The 11,733-nt window shown below is 34.4% G+C and overlaps 2 protein-coding genes across 2 annotated transcripts; both read right to left on the minus strand.

The window, feature by feature from the left end:
* Positions 1 to 1,606: 1,606 nt before the first annotated feature.
* Positions 1,607 to 7,641, minus strand: LOC110637121 (NADPH--cytochrome P450 reductase). Its single transcript, XM_021787063.2, has 18 exons — positions 7,008 to 7,641; positions 5,925 to 5,984; positions 5,745 to 5,821; positions 5,582 to 5,639; positions 5,388 to 5,471; positions 5,242 to 5,278; positions 4,911 to 4,980; positions 4,579 to 4,773; positions 4,412 to 4,504; positions 3,906 to 4,131; positions 3,725 to 3,808; positions 3,470 to 3,621; positions 3,283 to 3,379; positions 3,000 to 3,149; positions 2,848 to 2,925; positions 2,631 to 2,753; positions 2,437 to 2,550; positions 1,607 to 2,113 (listed from the first exon to the last, which is right to left on the minus strand). The coding sequence occupies exons 1-18, from the start codon at positions 7,296 to 7,298 to the stop codon at positions 2,033 to 2,035; spliced, it is 2,070 nt and encodes a 689-aa protein (XP_021642755.2). The 5' UTR covers positions 7,299 to 7,641; the 3' UTR covers positions 1,607 to 2,032.
* A 1,321-nt stretch (positions 7,642 to 8,962) lies between these two features.
* LOC110637122 (protein ECERIFERUM 2) lies at positions 8,963 to 11,153 on the minus strand. The gene is made up of 2 exons (XM_021787064.2): positions 10,545 to 11,153; positions 8,963 to 10,036 (listed from the first exon to the last, which is right to left on the minus strand). Exons 1-2 carry the CDS (start codon positions 10,992 to 10,994, stop codon positions 9,161 to 9,163), a joined length of 1,326 nt encoding a protein of 441 aa, XP_021642756.2. The 5' UTR covers positions 10,995 to 11,153; the 3' UTR covers positions 8,963 to 9,160.
* Positions 11,154 to 11,733: the final 580 nt, after the last annotated feature.

An 11,733-nucleotide genomic window follows, 5' to 3' on the forward strand; every position in this document is an offset into this window, starting at 1 on the left:
AATAAATAATTTTTAATATTTTAAATTAAAAAAATATTTTATTATTAAAAAAATTATTTTATTAAGCATAAACTTATTTAATCTTATTAAAAAATATAGAGTTTATTTGTTTCAAAACTTAATTTTAGACTTATTTAACTATTTATTGAAAAATATGAGCTATTTATAGTTTCATAATATATATATATATATATATATATATATATATATATATATATATATATATATATATATATATATGGACCGCTTATAAACTGATTAAAATATTTTTTAAATTTTTATAATATTTATAATATTAAAAAATTTAATATCACTTAATACTTCCTATTTTAATTGGATAAGTAATTAAAAAATACAATTAAGAATATGGGCAATTTAAAATATTATATTAAATATTAAATAAAAATGGATGAAGAATAATTAAGGTTAATTTTTTTATAAGCTTCCAATTTTAATACATAAAAATAAAAAAATTGAAAATTCAATTTCGATTTAAATTCTTGGAAAGAATCAAAATGAAAATGGAAACTTAACACCCTTAATGCTGAGTGATTGGATGCAAACTTGTTATTGTGGTGTAGGTACCATATTTTCTATTTTAGCTTTCACATAGCTGTGACTTGGTGCTAAAAACTCATACCAACTCCCCTCCAAGGTCTCATACTAAAAAGGGATATTATTCAGCACAGATACAAATATATCAATCTGCTTATTTATGTGTTGGCCTTTTATTAATCGAGAAAAATAAATTATATTTATATAAGTAAAAAAAAATAATAATATTTGAAGTTTAAGTAATACTTTTTTTTTTTCCAAAAAAGAACAAAATTTTAGCTAACCTCTTGCTGGGTAGCATTAAGTGTTGTTTTGTCTTATTTATTTATTTAAGAATTAAGAATATGACAATTTTTAGGAATTATGTGTATTTTCCGAGGCATTTGTTAGTAATACTGAATTTCTCGTTTGGAATTTGTTCTTCAATCCAAACCAAATGAAATAAGAAGCCCCGTATGTGAATGAATTACAGAAAAAGTAACAAGATTCTACCAATCCAATCTGTAATGCAAGCAGCTTACTGGTTGCCTAACCATCGAAGAGAGCTTCATGATGGTTATGAATTTAAAAGAGTCCTACCCCTTCCTAGTCCTAAGCTCGCTTGAGCATGTGACCAGCTCTTTCACACTCGGCAAAAACCAAGGATGCTTTTATCACCGTTCACAGGCGTTATAATAGTATTATCTTGAAAGGCTACAACTTCTTCAAGGGCATGTGGATGACGCCGGAGCAAACCATCGTTTAAATATTGTAACACCATCTCAGAATCAAACCCTAACAGCGTTTGATTCTTACCCCTAAGAGCTTTTATTGAAATTAATTTCAGAGCTTTGGTTAAAAATATACAACTGACCAGAATTAAATGGTGCCCCATCAAGCCCTTCAGCAAATCATGAAGATAGGTAAAATGATTAAAAAAAATGCCCGCTTGCATCATGTTTGTTCTAAAAAATTTCTATCTTCGTCACACCAAGGTTGCCAGGTCTCAACAATGCCCCCTCTTGCTATCTTATCTTCTAACAGCAACAGATACAAGTTCAACAGATAGACATTCACAAAAACAACAGAAATTTAAGTCATTGTTTTCGTTTTCGAGAACAATCTTCAGTTTATTCATTACCATCTTTTACTACAATGATTCATACATTGCCACCTGTTAGCGTCTATTGACATTTAACAACTAACCACATGCTATTGCCCGCTCGGTTTTTTCCATTTAGGAGACTGTCGTTGATTAACAGGATCCTTGTATTTGAAAAAGAAAAAGTTCAAGATGATTAAAGGGTAGGTAGGGGGCATGATTCCAGTTTTTAAAGGAAATCAAGTTTGGGTTGCCATCCTTATCAACCCCGCTATAACTTGAGGAGGGCAGATATAAACTGGTCAAGAAGCTTGAGAATGTAGATGAATAAATTCAATGCTATACTCAGATGGTTACTGCAAACAACCACAAGATTGAATGTTAAAATTGGAGCTGTCACCAGACATCTCTGAGGTATCGTCCGTCCATCTGGAGTTTCTTAACCATAGACTCTGTCTTTGATGAGTCCAAATTTCCCTGAAATACAAAGATTAAAAAGACAGGACATTGGACAAAAACAAACATAAATTCAAACATTAGAATGACCGCATTTCATACAAGAGAAAGTTCCCAAAGAATGGGAACCACCACTTAACAACTCTACTAAAACTGTAAAACAGGAAACTCAAAACAAGCTTCACGCATGTATGCATGATTTTCAGTATGTTGCATTTTGAAAGATTAAGAGTGGGACACCCCCACCCTCCAACAGGCAATGCATGTGAATGTGCACACATATGCACACACATGCACACAAAGGAAAGGAGAGGGGAAAAAAGGTGTTAGGGTAGATGTAATACCTGCTCCTGAACAATGGTATGCAAAGTCCTATGAACATCTCTAGCCATGCCCTTGGCATCACCACACACATAAAGATATCCCCCCTGAGAAATTATGCTCCAAATTTGTGCTGCCTGCATTGCATTAAATGACGCAATAAAAATTTGTTTTCTTCTTGTCAAGACAATTGGTTTTGCTGTACAGAAGTACTTACTTTGTCCACCATCTTATGTTGAACATACTCCTTCTGTGGCCCTTCCCTTGAGAATGCAGCAATCAACTCAGAAATCACACCTTGTTCCACAAAATCATTGAGCTCATCCTCATATATGAAATCCTGTAAACGAACACAGAAGCAAATCATTGAGCATAGGATTGCAATGTTATCAATAATTATCTAATAAAGAGTCACGCATGGCAAAGATCCCAACCATTCGACGATTTCTACATCCAAAGAAGAGCAGAGCAGGACCAAGCTGAGAACCATCCTCTTTCAGGGCCATTCTTTCCTGAGAAACAATTATTTACTTTATTATTTAGAAAAACAAATAATGAAAACCACCATCAAATAACGATTCCATACCTGTAGAAATCCTCTAAAAGGTGCCAATCCAGTACCAGGTCCCACCATGATGATTGGTATTGAAGGGTCAGATGGTAACTTGAAATTAGATGTCCTGATGAAAATTGGAGCCCAGCTACAGTCACTACTTTTCTCCAGAGGAACTGCATTCTGTTTTTTTTTAGAGGTGGATGTTAGTTACAAAAGCAAAATTGTCCTAGGGTCATGCACATGCAGCAGCAACATGTGAGGCAAGAAGAGTTCAGCGGTGTGAAATATATTCAAGGCCTAGTAACTACACTACCTTCATCCAGGTTGAGCAAACCCCTCTGTGAATTCTACCAGTTGGTTTTGGACCATAAACTAAAGCACAGGTCACATGTACTCTACTGGGAGCAAATCTGCACCAGGTATGATGGGAATTATGTTTTTGTGACTCTAAAAATTAAATAAAATGCATTTCCAACACCCAGTTATAAGTAGTAAATCACCTAGGGGAGGATGAGATTGAATAATAGCGAGGTTGCAGGCGAGGAGCTACTGCAGCAAAAAAAACACCAAGTGGAGGTTTTGCAGATGGGAACTCAGCCATTACCTCAAGAAGACTTCTCTGACTTGCAATAACCCATTGGGTGTACTCCTCCTGGACGGCAAAAAGAATGAAACGTAAGCACGAATAGACACAAAAGATGCATATGAAACTCACAAGATCAAATATCAACAAATAGCATGAATGATTCATTGACCTTCCCCTGTGGCGATGATAAAAACTTGAGTCTTTCTGCCTCACTAGGTTCACTGGCATGAGCAGCCAAAGCAATCAAAGCAGCCTGACAAGTGACAACACAATACAGAAACAAAATTTGTGTAACAATATCAACACATATAGAGACAGACAAATGTACACCAAATGTACCAAAATATCACCTTTCGAGGGGGGTTCAATAGATCTGCATTGCGTGACAAAGCAGATCGAAGTGTGCAAGGCCCTGGGAAAGGAGGTGGCAATGAACTTCCAAGGGGTGTGCCATCCTCATCGTCATTGTGAATGGAAAATAGCAAATCCAAGGGTTGACCCAACAACTTCCCTGCTTCTTCAACAGTTTCATCATGATTCTCAGCATAAACACCCACATGGTCTCCAGTTTCATATCTAAAGAAACAAATGAATACACAAAAATAAGTAAAGCAAATATTGTTAAGATCAACATAAGGTCAACTACATAACCAAGAGGGTGATAAAAAGTCATGTATTGATAATTCCACATTACACAAGACAATGCAAATGGTAGAAATCTATTAAACACAAAAGCACATTTAAAAATCAAACACCTTCTCTTCCCATGTCAAAAAGTAGTTAAAAGCCCCTAATAAACTAGAGCTTTGTGACCCAATAAAAAAAGAATCAAACAAGTTTACAGCAATGAACTTACATTATACCAGTCCCTGATATGTCAAACTCCAGATGTATGCAAGAGCGGTCAGACTCGGGTTTGTGGAGCTCCTTTTGAACAGCAACATTTACTCTTTAGGAAAAGAAGGAAAACATTTCAGTGCACAATTAATGTGTGAAAAAAGGCACATACCCATTACCAAATACCTGCATGGATGGTGAATATCAAACAAAGTATTCCCATTTGCCAAGTTTGACAATTTATCTTCAAATGATGTCACAGAAGCATCATGAATCACCACTCGGTATTCAGGTATAGCAGCTGTATATGGAGTAGATGCACCATTCATATCATCTTCATCTCTGAGTAACTGGTCTAACTCAGGCCACAATAATTCTCTCCTAGGAGAAATCAAACTTACAGTTAATACAACATATTGCAAAAAGCTCCATCGACTCAGTTGGAGAAATGCATGAGCTTGACCATATATTGCAAGAGCTTAGGTTAATGCATGTTCAATTCTAACAATATAGTATACCAAGCAGTAAAATCATCTTCAATGCATTGATCATCATCACCAAGGCCAACAGGAATGAGGCGTTTTGCACCTATTTAAATCACAAAGATGAATCTATCATATTAGAAAGATGAACATTAACTTCAAACCATAAAATAAGAAACTTGATGAGACAAACAAAATGATAACAAGCACCAACCGTGGCTAGATGCAAAACTAGTCATGAATACCTATATATGTGACATACAGCTAAATCACCTTCCAAAAGGAGCACAAGAATCCAATCAATAGAAAGTATGATTATTTATGTATAGCCACACAAACAAATATAAACAGAATTATGGAAATATACCTTGTTCACTAAGTTGTTCGTCAAGCACCTTCGCTATCTGTTTAGCAAAGTGCAAAGATATTTCATCAAATCATAAAATCATGATATAAAAATAGCAAAAGAAAGGGAAAGAGAGAAAGAAAAAGAACATATCCTGCTAAATTTACCTTATTAAAATGTTCATATTGACGGTTACCCAAGCCAAAAACACCATACGTGAGCTGTTGAAGCCAAACTTCCCTTTCATTTTCCTGAAATTAAATCACCATCAGGACACATGAAATATGATGCAGGCTATAGATGGTGATAAAATGCGTCTTGGAATGTTATACAATTTCAGCATCTTAGCAAAATCACCAACCTCAGTAAACCACTTGTAAAATCTTGCAGCATTATCAGTTGGCTCTCCATCTCCATAACTGCAATGTAGGGCTCAAACCACATTGAATGCATCATTCTTTCTGAAAGCTCAATCATATGGTTTATGTATACAAAAGGCCAGTAAATGTAAGAATTTATCTTACGTGGCAACCATGAAAAATGCCAGTGTCTCCTTCTTCAACTTTTCTTCATATTGATCATCATCCATGGCATAATCATCCTGATTCAAACAATATTGACATGAAAATTTCTACCATTACATTCCAAAGAAGCAATTTTATCATTAAATTTCACAAAGCTATGCAAGAATCCCACCAACATACCAGGTCAACAACTTTAACAGCTGCTTTCTCATATCTTGCCTTGATCTCCTCAGCTAAGGCCTGAAATAATAATTAGGGGAAAAATCTTCATTAAAAGCATAACCAACACAGATTAGGAGTGTCTTGTATAGATTCATGGTAAAATAAAGATATCACACTCAACACAGGATTGTGCAGCGGTTCCTCTGATTCTAACACTGAATATGCCAGGAAAAACAAATATGCAACAATGCACACAGACTGAAAAGCATATTCGTCTAAACACACAATTATCTATTGTATCAACAGCAAGTCCCCAAACCACCCTATTCACTGCAGTTTTTACCTATGCAATCACTTTCTTATAGGGGTCCACTCCAAAGTTCATGGAATTTAGTATAAAAGTTTGTTGAAATCATAACAGTTTCTTGAAATCATAAAAGTAAGCTACATATCTCTGCCCCTATTTACCCCATTTGCAATGATTAATGCCTTCATCCAAATGTCATATCATCATTATGCACACAACAATGCCAACACCATCGAATCAATTGCCATGTAAAGCTAAAAATTCCCTCATTTCATTTGCTTTTCACCTAATCATAACTGACAAATTGAACAGTTACTAGTACTGCAATTCTGTCCATGAGATCACGTGCGAGTTTTAGCTTAGAGTCAATTATGTTACTGTAATCTGCAATCAGAAAGTGCCCCCTCTAACAAAGATTTTTTTTTTTTTTTTTTTTTTTCAAAGTGACAAAAACCACTTCCAAATAGCTTGTCAAAGAGTGGCCAGAACAATTGGACACAGTTCAGCTCATTTCAAAATTCAATGCCATTTTCCAGCAGACTAAGTTAAAAATCCAGAATCATGTCAGCCACGTCTTATTAAGGACTATTAACCAAAAACTAATTGGGATTTCACATCAGTCAAAATTATCGCTTAACTTTGACTTCAAAAAGAGCCATCATCTGCGGCCACGCTGATGGATTCTCTTTCTTTTTAACAAATCCAGCCAAATCCCCAATCATCAATCCATAATCAAAGGCCAAAATCAAAAGGAATCAAAGAACCTCATAAAAATATATGAAAAATGATCATACCTTAGCAAAGCCCTCAGATGTTCCAGTCTGAGTCCCATAAAAGACTGTAAGTTTAGTTTTCCCCGCAAAAGCCTCAGCCTCATCCTCCTCATCCCTCACAGCAAGCGACTTAGTAAGTACTACAGGCTTCAGCTCTTTGTTCCGATCCGACGATCTCTTCCACGAAAAGATCAACAACCCTACTATCAAAGCAAACGACGTCGTTACAATCAAAAGCACAGAGTCAGACACAGAGCTCCCGAGCGAGACGCCGAGCATCGACTCAACGAATCTAACCAAATCCGAACTCATCTCGATCGACAAAATCCAAATAATTCAATAATGCCCAAATAAATAATTCAAGCTTTGAAAAATAATGGACTTCGCTTATGGTTTGGTTAGATATCGTTTCGTTTCAGTCAGTTTGCCCTCCTCTCCCTCTCTCTCTCTCTCTCTCTCTCTCTCGGGGCCTTTCGAGAATGAGCTCTAAAAAATGGGGGTGGGTAAGCAGAGGGAGAGAGAGAGAAATGGCGTAGGGTGGGGAGAGAGACGGTTGAGACAAGGAGAAACAGGCGTAATGTATGTAGGCGGGACCCACCCGGATCCTGACCGGTGTTTTTTTTTTTTTTTTTCCTCCTTAAGCCCGGAACAAAAAAAGGGAAGGGAAATTCTCCTTTTTGCAAAATTCTTGGGCGCCCGCCGGGGAAGTATAGTTGCCTTCGTGTCCGTGCAGCCACCGCGATTAAATGTCCTCTTTTTTTCTGTTTTATTGGATTTTTATTTTATGTAAATTTAATTTTACGGGATATTTATTTTTAATTAAATATTTACATTAAAATTTATATATTATATATAAGATTCTCTATGGATGGATCAGCATAATTGTGCAAAAATAAAAATGATCTACTCCACTTGGTCATCTATGGTTGGTAGTTGTACTTCTCTTTCAATTAAGTAAAACTTTAATAGAACAAGTTTACTTTTCATATTATTAATTAAAATTTAATATTAGTAATAATAATAATTTTATTTATGAAATCAAATCACAAATATGATGACATAAGTATTTAGCACAAAAAATAACAATGAAAGAAATGTGAGATTAATATGCAGCTCATGAAGGTCATTTTCCCGTATCATAATACAAAGTCATAATCACTTGAAAGTTGAATTTGCGTTGTTGTCCAATATCCCAAATCCGCCAAAGGATCGCTTCCTTCTTCTCCATTTTCACCTAATCTAATGGCCCGTTTAATTCATTAAAATCAAATTGAGTAACTGAAATTGAAATAGAAACGAGATAATAAATTTTTATTTATATTTAATTTATTTTAAAATTAAAATTAAATTCTTTTTTAAAATATTTGATTGGTATATATAATTTGCGGAATCATTATGGAACTTAATTTATACTTAATAAAAATTAACTTAAAATTACAATTCTTTTATATTTTTACATTTTAATTTAATTAATTAAATGAAAATATAAAAAATATATGTTTTAATTTTTATAATTATTTTTCATTTTAATTTTAATTTCTAATTAATTATATGAAAAAATAAAATATTAATTAATAATATAAAAATATAAATTAAAGCATCCCGATAAGTACATAATAAAATTAAACATTTACCTTTTAACAAATAATCATTTTCATTCTTAAAAAGAAAAATTATTGATTCCCTTAACTGTAGAAATTAAATTTCCTAATTTATAGAATATAATAAAAAATGAGTTTTTAGGGACTGTAGTAAATTAAAATTCATTATTAATTATAAATAATTTCTAAATTCAATTATCATTATTTAATATTATTTAAACCATTTAATTTTATGTAGTGTAAAAGTATTTGTTTATTAATAATTTATATTTTAAAATTTTAATAATCTTATAAAATACATATTTCATATTTAATTAATAATTTATATAAATTAATTTGGATAATAAATATTAAACATATCAAACTCAAGCTAAGTTAAAATAAACTTGTAACGAGTAATATGATAAACTAATATTTTCGACATCATAATATCATCAGTTATCACTAACAAATAATCGCAGCTAAATCTTTTATGCCCCATTTGCTTGGAAATGGGAATTTTGGCACTAGTTTTACACTTTATTATACCCATGGAACACTTTTGCTACAAACCAAAGCTGTGACCTTGTTTCATTAGACGATACCCCATTCTTTCCTGAGCTCATTCTTTAGACCTGCAAGTTGATTCTCCGGCAGAATCACATTAACTGTCCTACCAGCACCTCTCTTGTCGCTGCCGTTACCCTTCCTAGGAAGCACAAGAACAGCTCCTTCATCACCAACGCCTTTGATGGTATAATATGCAAAAACAGGTTTATGTCCTTTCAATTCCAGCCCATAAATATCTGCTTGTTCCAAATTCACAAATGTCAAATTTGTTCCATATACCATATACTCTCCCTTGCCACTCTCAATTGTTTCTTCAATCAGACTATTTTCCTCTTCTTGTTTCTCTGCAATCAATGCTGCCAATTCTTGTAAATCGCCTTTCGCCGGGTTGATATCTGTTCTAGCAATGCTAAACACTATCTTGTTGCTTGGAACTTCATTCTCATCCGTTTCACTAGTGCGAGAAATTCTTGTACAAAATGTCACAATTCTTGGTCCTGAATCTCCCCTGACTTTGGATAAAGATTTCCATATCATTGCAGAGATGACTTCGAAGTGCGAGATCTTTACCGGCTGGACTAGACTGGAAATGTTTGATACTATGTCGTCTAGCTGTTTTCCGGTGAAATGGAAATAGTGAGTTTCCATTTTACAGTTATTGGTAGTTAGCCAGTAGTCCCCAACTGGATCGACCCGTTTTAGGGAAAATGGTTCCTTGATGATAGTTGAAAGTGGGAACTCAGGTTTCTTGGGGCGCGGCAGGGGCAGAGACTTGGATGGCACATGACCTTTCATGGATTGGCCCCACATGTTGATGAAGGTTGAAGCTGAGAATGGATCCCCAAGAACATGAGCCCAGCTGAGTCCCACAGACATGCCTCCACACTTGAACCAAGTGAACTGATGATCAAATTACAAAAATAAAAAATAATACTAATTAGATTTCATTTTTTTTAAAAAAAAGAACAGAAACCCTAAAATTTGGTATATGAAACATATTCTTGGAAAAATTAATTATGCAGAAAAATAAGAGCTGACAGATTAGAGATGTCTGATGTGCTTTAATATGAAAATAAATAATATATCTGTTCATAGAAGTAATGGTTGATGGGCAAAAAGATGGCAGCAAATTGCTTTCCCTTTCATAAATCCAGATTCAACAAGCATTATTTGGTAATTAGTAACCATGATTAAATATCTATTATTGTTTTAAAATTTTATATTTCATCCTACCAGCTAGGATGGGACACCTTCAAGAGTGAATTGCCTGGCTTATTTTTGCATGGGATCACATAATTAAATTAAATTTCGTTAATATTTCTTTATTCTTCTTATCTTCTCCCTTCATAATTAAACATAATCCAACTGGGAAAAAAAAGATATATAAAACAGAACATTAATTAATTACCTGAATATAGACGAGGGGAGAGAATCCTAAATCAGGGCCCAGAACTTGATCATGAGCAAGAAAGCTATCCACAGAAAAATGATGATCATTATTCCTTGCCAGCAGCAACTCTTCTATGGTTTTCTCACAGTGTGCTTCAACAATCCGTACACCCCCATCGTTACACTTGATGAAAGGTCTGCCTGTTTCAGATCTCCGAATCCTCCCTGAGGCGGTGTAGAAGAGAGCTAGCCAGGGAAACATTGGCTTCTTCAAGTCATAAATGGTGAGACCTTCAACTGCTTCAGCTGAGAAAAAGTATACACCTCTAATGTAGTGGAGCTTCAAGGCCAACCCCATATTTGTGATTGGATGGTCTGCGTCATCGTCGCCAGTCTTCTCCGCCGGCACCACGGACGATATCCTAACGCCAGAGAGTGGGGTGTGGAGGGTAAGTGGTAACATTGTCATCAACCTGTAATAGGAAGAGAAGATAGGGTAGAGATATCGGAGAAGAGGGAAAGAGGACTTGGTTATATTAAGAGTATTAGGGTCTACGGACGGATAAGGCAAATTAAATACTTTGGATTAAATTCCATTCTGAATGTGGGGGAATGATTTTGGATATGTCATTCATTAAGGAAAAAAAGTAAAATCCATAAAAAAAAAAAAAGATGGGATCGTTGTGGAAAAAAGCACCGACTATTGAGTAGTTGCCAAAATGAATTACATGAGCAATTTAATTAAGTTTGTTGGAGGATGCGTTCTGTGTCCTTTAGCCAGTGGCGACATTACGTGCATGTTGCTGCGAGTCTCTTCTTTTAATTACGCTAATTAATAATAAAATTCTGTTTCCACTAGGTTGAAATTTCCAAATATTTTTATCATTTATATTATCTGACCTATAAATTTTAATAATTACATTAGCTAGTTCATAATTTATTATTTTGTCTATTAAATAATTCATCAGTCCATTTTTTCATAATGTAGAAAATTAGGAAACCCAGAATAATTCAACCTCCACATTATGCATATTTGCATCTCACTCTTGTCCTTTGCTGTTGCTGCTCACTCCCCTTTGTTTTGCCTGTAATAGCAAAATTTTAATTTCTTAACTTCCTAACTACTCCTGAGGGCATATTAATGTTGGTTGGGTTTTAATCTGAGGTCATAAGAGGGTTTTTTTTTTGAATTATAAAAATTAGTTTGA

Source organism: Hevea brasiliensis, chromosome 16 (assembly GCF_030052815.1).
Source record: "Hevea brasiliensis isolate MT/VB/25A 57/8 chromosome 16, ASM3005281v1, whole genome shotgun sequence".
Lineage (NCBI taxonomy): Eukaryota > Viridiplantae > Streptophyta > Magnoliopsida > Malpighiales > Euphorbiaceae > Hevea > Hevea brasiliensis.

Bases quoted from the DNA above. Each gene is read 5' to 3' on its own strand.
- LOC110637121 (XM_021787063.2), bottom strand. From the start codon at position 7,298: ATGAGTTCGGATTTGGTTAGATTCGTTGAGTCGATGCTCGGCGTCTCG. The intron at 4,132-4,411 runs GTAAGTTCATTG...TTGTTTCTTTAG, and splicing joins ATATCAGGGACTGGTATAAT to ATATGAAACTGGAGACCATG. The intron at 2,926-2,999 runs GTATGGAATCGT...ATTGTTTCTCAG, and splicing joins CTTTTAGAGGATTTCTACAG to GAAAGAATGGCCCTGAAAGA.
- LOC110637122 (XM_021787064.2), bottom strand. From the start codon at position 10,994: ATGACAATGTTACCACTTACCCTCCACACCCCACTCTCTGGCGTTAGG. The intron at 10,037-10,544 runs GTAATTAATTAA...TTTGATCATCAG, and splicing joins CTCCCCTCGTCTATATTCAG to TTCACTTGGTTCAAGTGTGG.